At 34.1% G+C, this 21,892-nt stretch overlaps 1 protein-coding gene and 1 long non-coding RNA gene across 5 annotated transcripts; both read right to left on the bottom strand.

Moving 5' to 3' along the window:
• Nucleotides 1-1,490: 1,490 nt before the first annotated feature.
• Nucleotides 1,491-12,131, bottom strand: LOC122331795. Of its 2 annotated transcripts, XR_006248286.1 has the most exons (9): nt 11,871-12,131; nt 10,961-11,106; nt 10,742-10,834; nt 8,797-9,140; nt 5,996-6,129; nt 5,768-5,900; nt 4,641-4,681; nt 2,346-2,982; nt 1,491-2,249 (listed from the first exon to the last, which is right to left on the bottom strand). It is a non-coding gene; the product is annotated as an uncharacterized LOC122331795 (long non-coding RNA). The 2 variants fall into 2 exon arrangements; XR_006248285.1 differs by having other exon boundaries at nt 1,491-2,982.
• Nucleotides 12,132-14,622: 2,491 nt separating this feature from the next.
• On the bottom strand, nt 14,623-21,860 carry tmprss2 (transmembrane serine protease 2). Of its 3 annotated transcripts, XM_043229397.1 has the most exons (14): nt 21,691-21,858; nt 21,500-21,583; nt 20,060-20,336; nt 18,690-18,782; nt 18,491-18,607; nt 18,285-18,414; nt 17,895-18,002; nt 17,686-17,729; nt 17,002-17,164; nt 16,759-16,928; nt 15,823-15,918; nt 15,562-15,704; nt 15,285-15,437; nt 14,623-15,176 (listed from the first exon to the last, which is right to left on the bottom strand). In XM_043229397.1, exons 2-14 carry the CDS (start codon nt 21,515-21,517, stop codon nt 15,168-15,170), a joined length of 1,521 nt encoding a protein of 506 aa, XP_043085332.1. In that variant the 5' UTR covers nt 21,518-21,583; nt 21,691-21,858; the 3' UTR covers nt 14,623-15,167. The 3 variants fall into 3 exon arrangements, with proteins under 3 accessions (XP_043085332.1, XP_043085331.1, XP_043085330.1); XM_043229396.1 differs by lacking the exon at nt 14,623-15,176 and having other exon boundaries at nt 15,183-15,437; nt 21,500-21,586; nt 21,691-21,860; XM_043229395.1 differs by lacking the exon at nt 14,623-15,176 and having other exon boundaries at nt 15,183-15,437; nt 21,691-21,860.
• Nucleotides 21,861-21,892: the final 32 nt, after the last annotated feature.

Raw genomic sequence — 21,892 nt, 5'->3', positions numbered from 1 at the left:
ATATATATATATATATATATATATATATATATGTGTGTGTGTGTGTGTGTGTGTGTGTATATACATATATAAAACAAAGAATTACACACATGCTACAGAAGAACCTCTTTGTCTTAATGGTTCCTTAAAGAACCTTTAACATCTGAAGAACGTTACTGTTTCACAAAAATGTTCTTTGTGGTGAAAGGTTCTTCAGATTCTAAAAAGGTAAGAAAGAGATGGTTCTCTAAAGAACTCTTGATTGAATGGTTCTTTGTGGAACCAAAAATGCTTTTTTTTTTATATGGCATCACTGTATAGAACCTTTTGAGCACCTTTATTATTAAGAGCGTTTGAAAAAAAATTATAATGATAAGTTAACTCAACAGTGGAAAAAAAAGTATGTTAGTCTTTTTTACACCACTGAACATTTTTAACCATTTAATAACCATAAAATAAAAAAAAAATCAATCCAACATGACTGTAACTAGAACGTGAAACAAGCATGGCTTAAATTCCATTTTTAAAGCAATTTTTCCTTTTTAATCAGTTTACCGTCCTTATTTGACAGCGACTTGTTAGAAACTGCACACCTTATGCGTTTAAAGCGAACGATAAACTGTGTGAAATGAAGGTAACCGTAACTTCACAGTTGTGTAAGACAACTTCCTCTAAATGATCTTAATTGCTAGACATGAATTGATGTCATTTAACGTGGTTTGTGTTAGGATTCAGGAACCCCGAAGGCGTGTGAGGTTTTTTTTTTTCCTCTCCGTCCCTTAAGCTGGCTTCATTAATTGACCTTGACAAATCAGAGCATTTGCCTCCTGCGCAGTGAGGCGTTGGGCCGACTCATTGCATTTTCATGAAAAAACATTAACCTTTAATTAGATTTGAGTAGCCTATGTTCTGTCTAATAATAACATAGTGCACTTGATGTTTCTCAACCGTTTGCATTAAAAAAATAAAGAAACGGACAAAATAAACAAATGTGGTATTACTTTCCATTTTCAAAATAATGTTCATCATTTTTAGTCCAGGAAACGTTGCAGGACTTTTCGGTAATATTTTGTGCTCGTTTGTGCAACGGTGTTAAACCGATTAGTGAAGATACTTATATGCATGTATATAAATGTAAAGAAGTAATAATATTAATGTTAAAATTATATTTAATAAGAAATAAATAGGTGATTTTTCATGTATTATTAACTAAATGATTAGTAAAATAACTATTGATCATTTACACAAAAACACATAGAAAACACTTTAAATGTAAGTTACTTTTAAGGTTTCGAATACGTTATTTGGAGAATAAAACATCATAATTTGGTTGAAATAATGTTACATTGTCAGTCAGGTTAATGTAATATTTATGGAAAAAAGGAAGCAACATATTCTGAGTTGCACATATTAAAATATATAAAGAATAAGGAAACATACAATTTTAATAATACTATTAATTCATTCATTTCAATTAATATTAATGAGCAAAAAAATACAAACAATTAGTATTTGGGGTGGAAGTAATTAATCTTTTAATATGTCATAAATTCATTTTTGTTGTAAATATGCCTGACATAATTGTGACACTGAATGTCATTTTAGTGGGTAAATTTAGTAAATCAATTAATAGTGTGACGTATGGAGAGTGCATTTGCAAAAACTTTTTTTTTTTTTCAAAAATCATGTTTTTATGATGTTATCACGTTTTTATTATGTTAGTCAGACGTATTTTTTTTTACCGCACTTTGTTTGCGATTAACTGGAATCTACAATGATTTTTGAAAATTAAAAAAAAAAATTTTTTGCCGATATATATGCATTTATACATATATGCACTCTATAACACACACAAAGCATAACGTGACAAATGATCTTAAACTCGTTTAAGACATCACATGAATGAAACATAATGTAATATAACACGTCTCATTTTAAAATGCATTATTTAATATTCAGTTTGTCCGAAATGTTTTATTCCGATTGGAAAAATCCCAATAAATGTCTAATAAACAGCTGGCCCAGGCAACCTTTCGCACATGGCTGTGTTAGTCTCGCCTCCACCTCATCCCGTGCTCTCTTTCCTCTTCACAGTAAATTCTAATCATATTACAAAAGCGTTCTATTTTTCCTTTATCCACCGCTCCTCCATCTCCAGTGCGATTTGTAGACAAATTGCTCTTTTTCTGTACTGCACAGGTTCTGCCAGTGGCGCTCAGATTCAGCACAGATCCGTGCATGCTGCAGAATAGAGGAGCTGTCACTCGTCACTGCCAAAACCACAGCACATCATTAGACTCAGCCACCGCAACACGCTCGCTTATCCTCATACATTTACACAAATCCCCAGCACACACGCAACTTACTAGAAAGTCTGCTGCTACGATTAACTCAACAGGCGGCATGAAATACGCATTCGGCTGGCAAATAAAGCCGGAAACAAACAGCCCTGTGATTTTTAAGGAGCCCGTATTGTTTACGTACACCGCGTCCGATGTTTTTTTTTTTTTTTTTTTGGTCTGCAACTCATTACAGCCGCCCGGCACAACCTCTGCACCATTTACCGAACTACAGACCCCACAATTCCCTTCCTGTACACACAGTCCTGTCTTATTTTTTTCTCAGAAGACGCGTTTGTGGCATTAAAGACCGGTCTGCGCTGTTCATTCGGATTCTCTCCATGCACGAGCAGCTTCACCGCAGCGCAACCGAGCTACCGTAAGCTCGTGTGAAGCAGCCATTGATTCACACAGCAGACAGGCTGATGTCGCGAGACAGAAAAAGCCACGGTTTTCTCTGCTTTCGGAAGCAATAACAATGTTAAAGCCCACGCGAGACAGCCGCGGTTGGTGCGGCGGGTTTAGCCGAGGGGAGTCGCGTTGGCTGCTATCACGGAGCGGATATCAGGGCGGCTCTCGCTCGCCGTTTCTCATGTTGTGTCCACGGATAGGCGTTGCCCATGGACACGTCTCCTGCGGTTCGCTCTCTCGGAGTGACTCCAGCCTAGAGGAACGGGAGAGAACCTCAGGGAGCGGATAACACAGAACAGCTAATTATGAGCAGGACAGGCAGTAGTCAGGAGGGATTGGGCATGATGTTTGCATGCGGTGTTTTAGTTCCTCTGTTTTCCTGCTGATTGTAAATTGCCATTAAAAGCAATACATTAGGGCAGTATGGATTAAAACTTGGTGTTTTAATAGTCCCAGAAACTGCAGATGTCGTACAGCAAAATTCTAACTCAATTTAATTGCATGTAATAAAATGTTTGGCTTAATTTAACATTATTTAATTAAATTAAATATATATTTTACACAATTGTAGTTCCTCATAAAAAAAAAAAAAAAAATTACCACTAAAATGAAAAAATAAACATTAGAATTCAGAAAAAATATTTAAATGAAATTACAAATTTGAATCAATTAAAAGTGTAGTTCTCAATTACTCAAATTCTGTATTTTACTACTTGTTATCGATGATGTTATAAATTACATTTAAATACAAAATTAAATGAATTACACTAAAATGTACATTTTACATTTTCATGACATAAAAATGTAACTTGAAATATAACATTTATGGAATAAAGTATTCTACAAATAAAAACATACAGTTCATGATATTCGATGGCATGTATTCTAATTTTTTAAACCGCATTATAACTTGCTTTTTAGTTCTGTTTTACTTTAGATCACAAGTTGATTAGATCATAAATGCAATGCTTTTTATGAATTTATACTTGTGCATACAGTTTTATGGATCTCTAAGTGCTTTAATATTTTCTGGGTGTTAGAACGTACATGAATACAAGAGTTATTCTATAACATGTCACTATTTATAAGCAGTAACATTTAATCATTTTAAGTAAATTATTATTTTTACACTAAACTATAACATTAAAATGAATCAAATAAAATTATGAAATTAAGATAAATTGAATTTTAAATACATTTTCTAGAATAAACAGAAAAAGCATTATTACATTACTAATATGAATTACATTATTAATTTTTCTTTTATATATATATATATATATATATATATATATATATATATATATATATATATATATATATATATATGTATATAAAGACTCTTTTAAAACGTCGTTAAATTAAATAAAAGAAGAAAGATAGAATAAAGAACAAAACAGCCCAGGAATTAATTCAGGACTCAGGGATTTGTGATGATGTAAAATGTTTTATGCATCAAAAGTGCTCTTTAGTAGCCTTAATTTCTATTCTGCGCTTGTTCGGGAACAACCTCTTGACGTGATATCATTTGTACGCCACGGTCTAGGATGATGCTTTTGGGCAGCATTTTTTAGTTTTGATACACTAAGTGTTTCCCATAAATTTGTATTTTCAGCAGATCTCTCGCTCTCCTTCACTGGCTTTTTTTTTTGTCGACGTGGTTGATACCCATTACAGTTATGAATAGTCACTGTGTCTGGATGGTCCCTGGAGCTCTGGCTATATTCTGCCCTAACAAGCATTTCTGTGGCAAAGCATCAGCACCGGAGCTGCCGCTCTTGCAGCTGTTTCAGCTGTTGGGCTGGAGAATCCCTTACAAAAGCACACATGCCTACAGCTCTCCCCGGACTCTACTCACACGCTGCTTCATTTCATCTGGAATGTGGCTTACAATAAATGACAGAATCTTACCGGATGTCCGGATGTTCCTCTGCATGGGGAATGGATGCTATCTGTGCCAACAGAGAGAAAAAGAACAAAAGGAGTCAAAATCCCATCCAACCACCCAAGTAAAGATTCTTATAGCTAGAGAATTGAGAAATAAAAAAAGTTTGCCTGTATTCACAGTATAAAATGCATTTAAAAATATAAAAAATGAAATAATATTGCTAAACAAATACTATGTATATAGATACGTTTTAGGAAATGTAATTGTGACATTTTCTCCTCCTAAAAAGATATTTGGATTGTAAATGATCATTAAATAGAAAACATTTCAGTCAATATGGATTTCTGATTTTGTTTATATTTCCTGGCTGCCCGAAAAGTAGAAATGTGCAGTAATATTGTAATATATTTTATTTTTATATATATATTTTATTTTTTTTTTCAAATTTGTATTTATTTTTATTTAATTTAAACTAAATGTAACAAAATAACAATATTATTAATTATAAACAAGATTAAAATAAAGATATTATTGTTATAAAAATACATTTTATATATATTTATATATATTTTATTTTTATTTTATTTTTTATATATATAATATATAATAATAGCTTTTTATATATAATAATATTATTTTATTACTTATTTTATTACATTTAGTAATGTATGCTGGAAAATAAATTAAATACAATTTTACATTTAAAATGTAAAAAAATAAAAATACTAAATAAAAAGAAATAAAATTAAATATTCATAAAAAACAATACTCAGTTACACAATTACACATGTAAGAAAATATTAGCACTGTAGACATTTAATTTGAATCATTAACATATGACTGTAAACAATAGCTGCAGTCTGCAGTTTTGAACGTTATGTGCTGGAAATAACCAATATCATCTTTCCACGAGCACCAGAACATGATCAAATGGCTTCTCTTCCACTTTCTTGTCACAAACGCTTAAGATTTGACGTCTGTTTGATTTCATTAAAACCAGCAGCTGAGTGCTCATGTGAATGAGCTCGTTTTACAGGAGAGATCCTGCCTAATAAGGTAACTCCCATGAATCACTGGGAGCTAAATGAAACAACGAATCTCTCCCTCACAGGAGAATAAGCGCTTGATTGGGCTGAACAGTCTTAATGACCTGCTGTTGGGAATCCATGTATTGATCCTATATATTGAATGCTCAGTGCAGCAGCATCTTCATTCAGATGTCATCCTCCAGTGCAGAGCTGAATAAAACCACTTTGATCTGTGTAATGCATCTCTTCTGATCTCTGTTCAAAGGTAAATACGAAAAAAGGTCTGTAGGTTTAGAATTATTACAATTTGTTTGATGATTTTGGGTGAGTGTGAATAAAGAAGTGCTGACCCTTTCCTTTATTGTGATTATGACACAGTAACCCCACCCTGCCTCATTGGCCACTGCTGCCGGTCTGCTATTGGCTGTCCATGCCGATCCACACCCAGCAGGTCTCTACAGGCGCAATGCAATAAAACAGGGCACTGGAGGAGAGACAGAGACGGGGAGAGAAAGAATGAAAGAGACATTAAACAGCATCATAATGCGTCATTTTATGCATCAGACTCTACGTTTTAACTACTAATTCAAATGATACAGAAAATAACACACTGAAATACTAATGTAAAATACTAATATCGATAATAAATAAAACAGAAGTCAAGTAAGAAAGGGATATATATTTTACGGCCCAAATGTGGTGGAATACTTTAATAAATAATAAAAATAATATTCCATAACTATACAGAATATACATTTAATTAAATTTTTATAAATGTAATATATAAAAAGTATCTCCTTTATTACATTTATTAGATTAATTTTATTTAAATTATTTTTTTTTGTTTTGGTTTGTTTTGTTTTAAACAATACTGTAGAAAAATAGTCTTCTTTTAAAGACAAATAGTCTTCTAAACTTTTCAGGAGTGTCACTGACGTTATTAAAATAATAAAAAGAAAAAGAAATCATGCTCAGTTGACTGTAAATAATGGCTATGGTCAGTTTGTCTGAATGGTATGTGTTAGTAATAACCTATATATATTTCAGAAGAATATCTGTTTCAGATTCCACTTCCTTAAAATACTTTGACGTTTGATTAAAATCAATGGATAAAACAGCAATAAAAATAAGAAAAGGGTCGTAAATGGCCATAAAATTTCAAGATGTAAATACATAAGGGCACTATCATGTTTTTAATAAATAAGCTTTAAATTGCTGTATGTTTTTTTTTTTTGGACAGGACAATCATTTTAAATATTGAGAAGCTTTTAGCAATGCATAAAAGTTTTGATATATTTACAGTAGGAAATGTACAAAAAAAATCTTTATGGAACTCTATCTTTACTTAATATCCTAAAGATTTTTTTTACATAAAAGAAAAACTGATCATTTTAACTTAAACATATGAAAACGGATAAATGTCTGTATTCGAGATACATACATTGCCAACTATAAAACGAATCAAAGTAATTGGCTATTTAAAATTTCCACCAGAGTCATTTCTGCCAGAGAATAGCTGCTATTAAAAACATTGTGCTGTGAGGTTCGCGCTTCCTTAATAATTTGTGCGCTTATGCTGAATGTTTGAGCGGGAGACGGACAGACAGAGGACTGAGCTCACAGGCAGCTGCTGTCGGGCTTGACTCTGCACAGTAATCAAAGCCTGATTGTTACTCTCACAGCCGTACAACACATCTGAGTCAACTTCTGACAAAACCCTCACACAGGCTTACTGTGTTGCTTAGTAACCAAAGCACATGGCTGACCTTATATGTGTGGTCATAAAAATGTATGAAGTTCTTTTATTTATTTATTTCTTGATTTTGTTTCATTCCCTATCTCACTTTCTGCAGTTGGAATGTCTAACCAGTAGCAGAACCGCTGTGTGCAGATGATCGTCTGATTATGTTTTTAAATATTTAGAATTGCTGCATTTGTTTACTTCTAATTTAAACACAAGCATACTCCTATATAAAGCTGCAAAAAGACTAAATATGAATTCTGTGTTAATGAATAGTGCAGATGCGCGGTTCTGTGTAGTGCTAGTATTGAAGCACGCGTGATATTAACATCTGTCTTCTCATTAAATGAAGACATAAATACATAAACAGCATCTCCAGAGCTGCTCTTCACGTTTTATTTGAGTAAAACTATCCTCATATCATACACACCGCAACCCGTCAAAATAAAAGTAAAATGTACGTAATAGGCTGCTACTACTAAGTTACTAAAACCTTATTTTTAAGAGATAATCACACAAAATGTCTTCAATGTTTTTAATTGTAGAAATAAATCCTGTTTATTTTCCCCCAAAAATGAATTAGTTAAATTTTCATTAATTAATTGATGAATTAAATGAATGCTTTATGCCTTTTTATAAATCAATAATACATTTTATAGATATACAACAGATTTTTTTGAAAATAAAAAAACAAAACATAGGGCTATTGTAAAAATAAATGGAACTTGATTTATGCTTTCAAATTCAATATTTTTATTTTAATTAATTATATATGTTTTTATTTAATAAATAATAATTTTACAAAGTTGTTATTATTTCTTTATGTCTTTGTTATTAATTCTTTATTAAGTTTTTATTTGTAAAACCATACAATACAATCAATTTTCCAAAAAAAATATATTCTGCTGTATATTTCAAAATTATCTCACAAGAATTTGCAAGTAATTAATGAAAATATGAGAAGATTTCAATTGCAAATAAATGCATTCAATGTTAGTAACAATGATTTGTTGAATATTTTCAAAAAATAATTAAAAATTTTTTTATTGAGCAGCAAATCAACATATTAGAATGATTCGTGAAGAATCAGGTCACACTGAAGACTAAAAATGTAATATAATATAAAATATATTAAAAAAGAGAGCAGTAATTTTGAAATTGTAAAAAATATATATCTATCTATCTATCTATCCGTCTGTGTGCATGTGTGTATTTTATATACCAATGTATATTGTTTATTAATGTACATATTTTTTTAATGGTTTTATGGGAAGTCTCTTTCTCTCTCTCTCTCTCTCTCTCTCTCTCTCCGTTTCTACTACTACCTTTACATAATGTATACTTTTGCGAGGTTAGGAAAAGTTCAGTAGTAAATACTGAACAGAAAGTGCTTTTCTGTTTCACACTTACATCGCAAAACTCATCCTGTCCGCAGGACCGCCGGCCCATGGCTGTGTTTAAGACCAGCAGCAGCTGAGAAGATCAGCGGGACATCCACCCCCCCTCCCGTCTGTCCCACAGGACACACAGATGTTGGGCTGGCTGTCTGCACAGCTGTAGGCCTACCACGCACCGCGGAACCTGCAACTGTCTGTCGGAGAGACGGCAGGTTGGCACAGATGGTGTGGAGGTGTACCGGGGGCTTGAGGAGTGAGCTGGCAATGAAAATAAAAGGGCAGGTACCAACATATCCTCCATCTGGACTCATCACTGGAGAACAGCCACGGGACGTTAACATCGCTGCGGCTGAAGACCTGTCAACATGACAGACAGATGAATGTACAGAGCTGCGTTTGGTACGTGCTGCTGAGAGCAGACGCTCTCTGCTGTGAACTTGCCTAAAAGAAGTAATACTCCAGCTATCCTTGTGAACATCTGAACGCGCTGTACGATTTGTGATTTATCTGTTTGGTTGCATGCTTAACCGACAAATAAAATCACATTTGCAAAACAAATAAAATAATAATAACGAATAAATAAGAATATAAAATATGTGTGACACAAAAATTACTTTAAGCAACATTTGTTTTGCATACTTAAATTTGCAGACTTTATTATTATACTTATTATTATTATTATGCTGTATATTATATAAATTGTAACAAAATAATACAAATATTTTAAATATTACAGGTAAAGCGTATTTTATGTTATTTAATACTTATTTGCACCTGAAAGAGCTTGTGTGATATAAAATATAAATATTATATTATATTACATATTAATCGCATCCAAAATAAATGTTTTTGTTCACTAGTATATGTGTGTGTGTCCTGTGCATTATGTATATATAAATACACACCCATGCATGGATATATTTAAGAAAATGTGTTATTTTTATATTAAATATATTTATATATAGCATAAATTATATGAATATATATATATATATATATATATATATATATATATATATATATATATATATATTTATATGTACATAATATACACAGTACACACAGATATATTACGCAAAGAAAAACTTATTTTGAATGCCATCAATCATTTGACAACACTAATAATTATGTAAACACTATTAATGAAAAATAAATTCAATAATAACAATAATAACAGCAGCCAATTAACTTTGAATTTAAAGTTTAAATTTACATTCCAATTCCTGATTGAAGACTTTAGTATTGTTATCATATATTATATAATTAGATTGGAATTTCTGACACATTAGTATTTGGGGAAATCAGAGCAAAGAATGAGACATAAATGAGACATTTTCTTAAACTCTAGAGGAGACGCATGTCAAATTACTGAATCTATTTCTCAGAAGAAACATCGACTTAAGCAAAAGTCTCACATTCTCTCCGTTTTAATCTCACTGCTGACTGAGAGACCGAAGAGCTCTTGTTCGACTTCTCTTTCTCACAGAAACACTGACATGCGCCGCCACAGCTTTTCCTCTGATCCAAAACCAGATTCCTCTTCCCTTTCATCTTAAAGCAACACAGACTGACCTCAGCTCAACATTAAAGGCAATTCAAATCCAAGCCGGTCTCTCTAAAGGCAGCAAATTACATTTTGCAACAGAAAGTCTATTGTTCTATAGTCCTAGAAAGCTTTCGGGCGTTTGCAGGTGAATATACTGGATTGTATTCGATGCTGGCAATGCTAATAGATGCCAAACCTTTAAGACAGGCATTCGTGGTTTAATAGCCCTGTTGAATGTGTTTTGTGATGCTTGTTGATGAAGATGGTGTGATTTGAAAGCAGGCTGACAGAGAATTTTAGCAAAGCCAGCTCTAAGCTAGTGTTTATAAAGGTCATTTTTATAGCGGTTACCCATGCCCGGCTGTATATGCAAGGCAGTTTTGGTAACAAGATTTTCTTGTTATTTGTTTACCTCTCAATTTAATTCACGATCCATGCTGTTCGGTTCAGTAGGCCATAAAATGAGGTGTTGTTTCATTAATGGGAAATAAAAGATGATTGCGTCCTAGAGAAAAAAAAAAATAAAAATGAAACACTAATTGTGTTATTCTACAACTGTCTCAATTTATTTGCCTCAATTACGATGTATCACATAAAACATCGAATTAAAGAAACGAGACGAGGAACCGACCGTCAGTGCGCAGCGCTGGTTTATTACTGTGGCTGGAGCCCAGAGAAGCTGGAGACTTCATTCACCATCAGAGAAGGTGTCAATCACTCCTGTAGAGGACATGCTTTACTGCTGCCCGAGGGCTCCTGTGTGACCTAAATACAAAACTGTCAACAGAAAGACTGACCAACACAGAACAAGCTGAAGAGAATCGCAGAGAATATTCTGTCTTGGATTAGCCAATGCATACACTTCTATTCATACAGCATACATGAGAGCTAAAACGGGATTGCTGCTATTTACGCCAGGTTCCAAGGCACGTGTACATATGTGTGCATTATAATAAATGTATTACTATTGTCAATGTATGTTAAGATTGGTAGTCATTAATATACTAGAAATTGTACGTATTTATAAGAAGATGATTATTAGCATATTCACATTATGGTTCATGTACAAAATCCTGGGAAACTAGATTGAAAATTTTATTTTAAGGTGTCCTCGTCACATGTTACACGTACTTACTACAGAATTAGCACAGAATTATACATAATTACATGCAAAACTAAACTCTAATCCTATTCCTAAACCTTACCATATAGTAAGTTCATGTTTTTAATTAATAACGATCAGTATAAGACTGAAACCTCTTTGTAAAATAATAAATCAAATTCGCGCTTACGTCATGTATTGAAAGTGTACCAAAAAAAACCAACAAAAAAACAACTCTTCTTCGATGGTTATTAAATTAAAACTGTTGCCAAAAGGGTATATGTTACTGAGATTAAAAGACTTGGCAAAAGCGTTATGAATATTTTTTATGCTTTCTTTCTTTAATTATTTAAAACTTATTTAGACGTCGTATTTTAAAACGTCAAACATGTTTTGAATTCCGTAGCAACATCGACCGAAAACACTCGGTTATACTTACTAATGATTCCTCAATGATTCCTCAGTTAGCTTGATTTAGCATAATTAATTTTATGTCGCTTACAAATGTTGTATTTTCGAGCAGACCTGTGAGAAAACGAAGGAAACCCCCCAAAAAGCGCGACCTGAGGTGGTTTGTTTATCCTCACAGTCCGCGACGCCGCCTGCTGTTTGTCAGGAGAACTGCATAAACACACTAGCGCAATCATACACTTTTCGCTTTTATTATTTCGTTTTAGCATCTACAATGCAGCACGTAAAAAAATAAATCTGTCTCTACGCTTTGCTATTAAAAGTGACTTGATATTAAATTTAAAAAGCATCTCGATTAGGCTACAACGAGAAAATATTTGATTTCAGCTAGTCGTTTCCAAATCATAGTTAGCCTATTTTAGATTTCATCAGGTGCGGAGTAAAAAAAAAAAAACAGAGGAAAGCGATAGAAATATGAGTCTATCCTTTGACATTCCCTACATACAGAAATAATTTGATGTCAGCAGGTAGTGTTCCTCTAATAAGCCTAATATTGCTCGTGTTGCTGAGGTGAGCTGATAGTTGATGCTATTAGCTGATCTTAAAAGCAGCACAGACTGCTGATGTTCAGTAGAATCGCACACAGCAGCACAGGGAATCTATGAACGCTGATGTATGACATCGACCTCAAGAACAGAGAGAGAGAGAGAGAGAGAGAGAGAGAGAGAGAGAGAGAGAGAGAGAGAGAGAGAGAGAGAGAGAGAGAGAGACTAAACCCATAACTGCCCAGTAACAAGCTCTCCCCCCTCATTGGCTGCAGAGGCAAGTGTATTTGATCAGGCCCTCAGACTAAATGACACACTCTGTTTGATCGGCAGACACTAAACCTCATGTGAGAGCTAAAGGAAGACCTCAGCATCTGTCCTATCTGAAGAATCTGTGCCCTGCTCACACCTGGGTGACTGCCTAAAGGGATGCTGCACAAAAAAATGAAGATTTAGCCTATTATGTAGCCTATTCCCAAACCCTGTCTTCCCTGTAACAGAAGAATATGTAAGGCTTGTTTTAACAAAAAAAATGTTAATATTTTAAAACCCTCATAGTCACATTTGACAGATTGAAGCTGATCATTTGCAATTATACAAGTATTACAGAACAGCAGCATGAAAGTACTATAAAACTGGCTTATATTGTGTATTTTACAGTCTTCTGAGGACACAATATGATCGAAAATATGCTATTAAAAAGTATTTTATACATGGTGTGACATTACAGTAGGCTTTGTGTCAGTTTAGTCAAAGATTACTTTGGCATCTTCTGATTAACACTGATATCAAACCTTTTTATAGTACATTTATGGTCCTTTTTATTATTCGTGCAGCTTGACTGAACTTTCGTTGTACTGAAATATTTAGCCAATACATCTATGAAATATCATTTGTTGTGACACAAGGTGAGTAATTTCTATTTTTAGCCTTGTACCTTACCTGATGCACTTGAAGAATGAGTAGTAAGTAGATAAGTAGATGAGACAAACAAAACAAGGAATAAACAAAATAATGAAACTGTATATATAAATAAAACCAGCATATATTAATTCAGTGCAAAATAAAATAAAATAAATTGACATTAAAAATTGACATTTATAAAATCAGTGTCTGTGGTTTGAAGTTGTTGTTCTCAAATTGAACCCAAAATGAAACCAAAAAAATAAACAAATTGAATAATAATAATAATGTATTCATAAATGAATAAAAAATAATTAAAACCATAATATTGCAATTCAAAATAAATTCATTTGAAATTGTTAAATCCAGTATCAGTGGTTTGAATTAGTTGCTCTTCTCTTCTTTTATTATAATTTTTTTCTCCCCCTTTTCCTATCATTTATTATCTGAATGAAAACATTCCCTTGCCGATAATGTATCCTTTATCATCTCGTTCATCCTTTATCGGAACTAAGCTTTCCTGCAGCCCGAGTCAGGCCAGAGCGGGCTAAATCAGCATGACATTTGGGGGTTTATGGACCCCTCAGCATATTTTCTCTGGTTAAAAAAAAAAAAAAAAAAAAAAATCACGGGAAGCAGGTTTGTTTGTCAACACACGGTGGGTTCCCTGCCAACACTTCCCTCTCGCAGAGACCGAGAATAAAGCTGAAGATGAAATGGGTTCCCAGGCTGCCGTGTAATTGCGCAGCCCTTATGTTGAACCCCTTGAGCATTCATTCAAATGAGGCCGTAATTGCCACATCTGTTAACCCTCTGAAGAGCCGTCAGCCGAGTGTCACGCATCTGCTAATTGGTACAAACAGGTAGCAGACGCTGATCTCCTCCACTGAGCATCTGCCGATTAGAGTCGCAAATTCAATGAGCGGTGATTAAAGGTCCTGTTAAAATGGCAAAGGAGAGGTTTAAATACTGCTGCTGAATATGCTATAACACTTCATAATGGTGATTAACCGAGAGCCAGGAACTGTGAGGACTCCGAGGGTTGGTGTGAATTCATTCTTTTAGGCGTGAAGAAAAGCTGAGGAAAATGGGTCATAGGAGTTTTACTCCTGTGGTTTGGTCAGATGATTGTGAGCCTTAATGCTCCGTGAAGCCAAAAAATATGATGTAGAGTCATCCAGCAGAAGGATCTGGTATTGCAGATGTCTTTTGCATTATGCTTCTTGGTTATCATTTTAAATCAGAGACGGCATTATATATGCATTTAATATAAATTCATTTAATGTGAAAACGAAAAGACGATTAAACAGTGGAAAAAAAAAACAAATGGTGTTCAGTCAGAAAGTCATACACGTTTTAATATAAATTCTTGATGTCGTAAAAACAATTTTAGATCTCTATATAGTTATACAAGAAAGACATTTGTTTGCACCATGTCTGTCCGCAGCTCTGAGGAGAGCGGTTTTAATCTCTGTCACATCCTGTTATTGAATACTGGTAACAATGCAAATGTGAAATGTTGTGGTTGCAAAGAGAGCCAGAGAACAAACATGTCAGTGATGTGATGTCAGGTAGGGTTTTTTTTTTGTTTTTTGTTTTTTTTATAAACTCATTTGTACAGTCGTGCTTTTTATACAAAACATACAACAACAAAAAAAAAAAAGAGAGAAAAGTGCATATTGTAGCATAATGTGCAATTCACTTATTGACACCGGTGTAAATAAATAAGTGGTTCTTTTAGATTTATCCGAAAACATTTAAATGAAAGCAAAAAGTAAAATAAGACTATAAAAAAAAAAAAAAAAAAACGGTCACAGTTCCTGAGAGTCAGCGATTTGGATCAGTTGCTCTTCTCAAAAATCTTTATATTAAAAAGGTTAATATCTCTGGGAAAAAAAATCAAAAAGCTCTGTTTAATGATAATAAAAACAAACTTATACGTGATAATAATACATTTTCTGTGACATAGTTTGGATTTGGATTTGAAATCTTACCCGCATTTGTTCGTATATCCAGTCAAGGAAGTAGGTCACATTTCCGTAGACTCCGGGCTTGTTTCTGAAAGCACATCCATCACCCCAGCTAGTGTCCCCAACCAGCCACCATAGAGAATTCTCTTTTGTGACCAGAGGACCCCCGCTGTCCCCCTGTGTGGAAGAGCACTTATTTAATTTGGCCTTTGGCACATACATTACATTTACAGTACTCTAATTTACTCTCTTGAAGGATCGAGCAGCTTCTAACTGTGTTTATACCGAGTGTGTTTCTGACCTGACAGGAGTCCACGCCACCCTCCAGCTTGCCAGCACAGATCATGGTGTCTGTGATCTGCCTGTTATACACCTGTCGGCTGTTGCAAGTCGTTCTGTCGATTAGCTGGATTTTGGCTTCTTGTAGGTTTTGTGAGGGAGATCCTTTAAGATAACAATATTTGCTCGTTATGAATGAGTCGTGAATCGCTGCACAGGCGTTTGGATCGGTATGTGTTTCAGTACGGTTCTGTTGGCATTTGCTGATTAAAAAGTTTCAAACCTCCACTAAACAGTGCCCCCCATCCAGTGACGTAACATTCCCGCGGAGCAGCGAAGTACATGCCTTTATTGGGCAGACACACTGGCCTGACATTCGCTGAAACAAGAAACAACACCAAATTACTACCATCCAAAGCTGCATGGTTCTTCTGTAAAACAAAAAAGGAGATATTTTGCAGAATGTTCAAGCTGCTCTTTTTCACACAGTGGAAACTGAAACTAACAGCACCACAAAATCATCTATTCAACTCATTCCTATTCTTCTGAAGTCATTTGATAGGCTCATATATAAGCCATTATATGGAAGAGCAACTTATTCTGTAAAATCTCTCTTTTTCGGTTCTTCACAAACAATTTAATTTGAACAAATGGATAGTGAGTAAATTATGATTTTTTTTTCTGTCGACCACAACAAAAACTTAAACATTTTTAATAACAAATTTCACAAAGAAAGAAACACACTGAATTAAATGTGAAATCCTGAAACAGAAAAACTGTTATTTTATATAATAATAGAATATTATTGCAAAACAAGCTCCACTATTTAACTTTTTTTTTTTTTAAATCCTTTTTTATTAAAAACTTGTTTTGTGCATAGAAATGTGGCTGAAATACAAAAAATATTAATTTATAAATGTTAAATATATAATTATTAACAAAAAATTAGAAATGTTCCCTTGCCAACTAGACTTTTTTAAATGAAAATGACAAAAGCAGAATTAATAACTTAATACTTCCATATAAAAATATGAACATTAAAGCTAATTTTATATTAATATTAATAAACGATATAAAAGTATATACTGTAAATAATACTAAAATAACACTGCGTGATACAAAAACACTGTTTTAATTTATTGTCACATAATGTGTCAGTATTATTAAACAATCGTGATATTTTCTTATTGGTCGGGGGAAAATTGTGAAATTGTCTTACATGTAATCATGAGTGGTCGGTTTAGCTTCATCAGGGCGATGTCATTTTCGTTGGTTATCGGATCGAAGTTGTGCATGACTATCTGGCTTACAGAATTGCCGGTGGCCGACAGCATCTCGGAACGAGTCAGATATCCAGCATACACAGTCCAATCCCTCGCATCTGAATTCCTACACCAGTTTGTCATTTATTAGAGTTCATCATAAATTGTCAAACGAGACCGTACTAAGCGATAGTACTTACCCATGAACACAGTGAGCTGCAGTGACGATCCAGTAAGGTGTAATGACAGACCCGCCACACAGATGCCTTCTGGAAATCTGCAGGCTGACCTGCCATGGCCACACCCCCCTAGAGGTCACCGTGGTTCCTCCTACAATTCGGGTCCCGCTGTTCTGTCCACAATCTACAACAGGATTCAGATACCTGTATCGGTGTACGTGGAAAGTGTAGCTTTCCTAGCTGCAAGCTATACTTCATATTAATGTTTTATAACAATTAGAATATTTAAAAGAATGGTTCACCCCAAAAATTAAAACTCTCATTATTCACATGAAAGTGAGTAAAAGATAACCAACTGTACACTGGGATCAGCGTTATTGTATTATTTATAGTATTAGTAATTTAGTAATATCATGAATTTGTATATTTTTAGTTTTCATTTTATTTTAGTTACTTTACTGTTGTTTTTTTTGCAAACTTCTCTATTTAATTTTAGTTTAAGTTTTAGTCATTAAGCAATTCTAATTTTCGATTAAATTTGTCTTATATTTCATTTTTGTTTTTCTTGCCGTCTTTTATTATTATTGTTACATCTACATTTATTTCACACAAAATAAGGGCAACGTCTAAAATAAAAACAACATAAATATCTGTTTCACAAAAAAGAAAAATAAAGAAAATAAAGAACTGGCATTATTGTCTTACCTATACATTTGACTGCCACTGCTTTTTGAGATGGACAGTCTGAACTGAATGATCATATAGGGAAATATAAAAAGAAACATGCTGATTATAGGAAACACCGCTAACCAATGGCTAAAGTTAACTTCAATAAAATACCCAAAGTGTAAAACCTAAACCTTTTAGATATGAAGAACTAGAAATGTCTGTATTAATAGAACTGTGCTGCGTACGTTTTACTGAGAAAACCTGTCAGATTGGAGGAGCTGAGAGAAGTCTTCACCAGTATGTAGTCAGTCGATGCTCTCGAGTAAATCTCCTCATAACCCACATAGGTGTCCCTGAGAGATAGATCACACACAAACACACAGTACATATTACAAATCCCCTCGCCTAACTGTGATACTTCCGAAGCTAAATTCTCAGATTCATTTTTCGCATCCTTTAGAAATCATTCTAATATGCTGATTTGGTGCTCATAATGGTCTATTCTTGTGCTGATTAATATTGTTTTTGTGGCAACAGCAATTATTTTTTTATACAGTATTCTTCGATAAATACTACGTTTCAAAGAGCAGCAATAATTTGAAACAATAACCTTGCGTGAAGGTCACACACTGTACCTCTCGTATCCTATATTCTCACACGCTTGTATTCCGAGGTTGTCATTCCATCCATCTGAACACACATTCTCCCATTTTTGAGTCACGTTTGAATACATCTGAAGAAGGGACTCGGATCCAAACAGACGAACTACAAACACAACAACAGAAAGCTTAGTAAAAGATCTTGTCGGACATGTCGGACCACATGTGCAAGGGATTCTTACAGCACTGAGTTTCATCATCTCCTGACGGACAGTCCTGAACGCCGTCACACCACTGAGAGACGCTGACACATTCGTTATTCGTTTTACAGCGATGCCCTTGCAAACAATCGAACACACCTGTTGGAGGAGACAAAGGATATCAGAGCAAGAAATAATGGGGTATATGTACTGTAGGACGTCCAGTGTGCGAGGCTCTTACCATAAAACCAAAGCACCACAACGATGACCCCGGCAACGATCAGTAGGGAGGCAACTGCACCAAGGATAAATGGCCATTTTGTTCTCCTGGAAACTGTCGAACCAATATTTAGAACATGAAAATGGCTAAAAAAAGTTAGAAGGAATAGTTTACCCAAACATGTATTTTAAAGACAAAAGGAGATATTTTGAAGAATGGCTTCCATGTTAATCCATAGTAAAATACTAAAGGGCACCAGAAGATGTTTGGCCACGCACAGTCACACACACACACACACACACACACACACACACACACACACACACACAGTATTCTTTTCTCTTGTCTCTCAGGGTTTAGCACTTCAATGGTTTAAAATATTTGTTTTTAATTGGACATTTCAATCTATTTTCGTCTACATTACTCTTTGTCTAGTGGGGTTCCACAAGGATCCATTCTCGGCCAAATCTTGTTTTTCATATATATATATATATATATATATATTACCCTTAGGTTCTATATTTCATAAGCATGGATTATCTTTACATTGTTATGCAGATGAGACTCAGAGGATACACCTGAATAAACAGGATATAAGCTACTTTGAGTCACTGCTGATGTATTTACATAAAGTTAAACCTTGGATTTTAACGAAAGTAAAACTGATATAATTTGGGTCCGTGCTCCTGTTAATAAAAACCCTTTTGACTTGGGCAGTTTAACTCCCTTCTGTAAATCTTCAGTAAAATTTTGAAATTTTACATACAGTTCAACACTGCTGTCAAATATTGTTTCTTCCATTTAAGACCAATAGCAAAGGTTAATCCGTTTCCGTCCTACACTGACTTTGAAAGGGTTATTCATGCGTTTGTCTGCGTAAGACTGGATCATTAAAACTAAATGTATGCGTGCATTAGCCGAGTATTGTTTAATTGGTTCAAAATGCGGCTGCTAGGCTTTTTAAGGTACTAAAAACAGCATGTAGCACCGCTTTTAGCATCATTTCAGTGGTTGCCAGTGACGTACAGAATTGATTTGAAATGACTGATTGTTGCATATAAAACATTGCATAATAAGCCTACCTTATTTAGTGGATCCCCTTCGTACACACAAACCACCCAGGTCTCTCAGATCAGCAAATCGAATTATGCTTGATATTTTAAGAACTAGAATACGCTGGAATAAGCTACTTCTACATCTCAGACTGGCTCCATCATCATTTTAAACAAACTGGTTCTGCACACTGTTTTAATTCTGCTTTAGAAATAAAACTAACAAACATTCTTCAAAATATCACCCTTTGTGTTCAACAGAAGAATGAAATCCACATTAGTGTGGGTCAGTAAATGATACATTTTTGGTGCACTGTTACTTTAAGACGCATTAAGCACCTTTGTGAAGCGGATTAACGTCAAGGTAGGGTCCAGGCGTGACCGTGTGGTGGGTATTAATAGGTGCTGTTTGAGGCGTGTACTGATGGAGGCTCTGAGCAGGCGAGTATCTCTCTGAAATGTATGGTGGAGGGGAATGATGGTGTAGATATTGAGGGTTTTGGGGGCCGGGGTATTGAGGTAAAGCCGGGTTCATTCCGGAAGACGGCGCATACGGAGGCGGCCGCTGCTCTTCGTGATGGAAAGCATAGTTCACGTGAGAAACATTGTCGTAAGTCTGAAACAAATTAGGGTTTTGTCAGTTTCTCAAGTTTGAAAGACATTTGCAACACGTTTTGCTTGAAAAGGATATCAAATGAGATGAATATACATCAAAAAGCTACTTTAGACTACTGTGCCCATGTTAACAATTACAATATGGCTAACGACAATGTGCAGACTGTTGCAGGAAATACATACCTATTAAATAAACATTGTTCTTTATTTAAACAATGATAATCGCTTATTACTACGTAATAAATTATTAACTTAGGTATTTAATACTTTAGTAATTGAATATTTCATCAACATTTGTCAAGCAGGAAAAGGGGAACAGGAAAAGAGCTCTACTTGTTTTTAACTTAAACACAGGTATAAATATATATATATATATAATAAAACTATATATATATATATATATATATATATATATATATATATATATATATATATATATATATATATAGTTTTATTATTTATTTCCAGTATAGACTGCTTGGGATCAAATACTATATTGTTACATAAACAGTATTAATAAATTAATATTTTACTTAGAACCTACTTAATATTTTACTTTAGAGGCAAAGTAATATTCAGTGTTATCATATTATCAGTGATGTTAATTGTTGAATATTAAATACCATACGGAAAAGTACTATCGCCATTATTAATATTTCAAAATAATGGTGGTTGTATTTTGTGGTAGGGTTTATAGTTGGATGCGTTTGTATTATCATATAGAAATATTAATATTACATTGGTGAATACATAACAGATAGCAGGTATGATAATAAAGTTCCCTGTTGCTTCTTCAGAAAATACTTCCTTATAAAAACAACCCGTGAAATAAAAAATTGCTCCCATAGATAAACCAGAAACTCACCATAAATTCTAACAAACCCATTAACAATTATGTTTTAATCAGTGTTTTTGTAAACCTATCTGTCTATCCTTTTTTAAAAGATCTAACCTCTTTTCTGATGCATCATTCATTACGTGCTCAGTTTGTCCTCAGTTAATGCTTTACAAATATAGCCCATCTGTTGACTGAGTGTCTGCACTGTTTCATAAAATGAATGACAATAAAAAGACACCAGGGACTAAAAGATCCAAATACGGCAGATGAAGATAAACACGTACAAATAAGAGTTAAGAAAAGTAATAACTATATCATGACATTACCGTATCTGTTGTCGGCATCGTTTGCCTTGCAAATTGCAAAACGCAATCCAAAAAAAAACTTGAACTTGGATCTCAAACTAAGATCTGCTGATTGAACATACACCAAAATATGCATTAGACTCACAAACAGCTTGTATGAAATTATTTATAACGGCATGCAAATATTGATAATGATATATAGCAAGACTCACCGGACAGAGGGTTCTCCTCGTGTTCGAGTGTTAGCGGACTCTCTGTATGTGTAATGAGCAGCCGGCGCCACACCTCTGTTTAGTAAACCAGCTGAAACACCAGTCAGGTGAAAATATCACCTGATGAGCAGTACTAAGAGCAGTCCACTGTTTTTTCTTCTCAGCAATAACCTGGTCTTGTGTTTCTCTAGCATAGATTACG

This window comes from Puntigrus tetrazona, unplaced genomic scaffold (genome assembly GCF_018831695.1).
Source record: "Puntigrus tetrazona isolate hp1 unplaced genomic scaffold, ASM1883169v1 S000000002, whole genome shotgun sequence".
In the NCBI taxonomy this organism is placed as follows: domain Eukaryota; kingdom Metazoa; phylum Chordata; class Actinopteri; order Cypriniformes; family Cyprinidae; genus Puntigrus; species Puntigrus tetrazona.
This window is presented reverse-complemented; position numbering and strand designations above follow the sequence as displayed.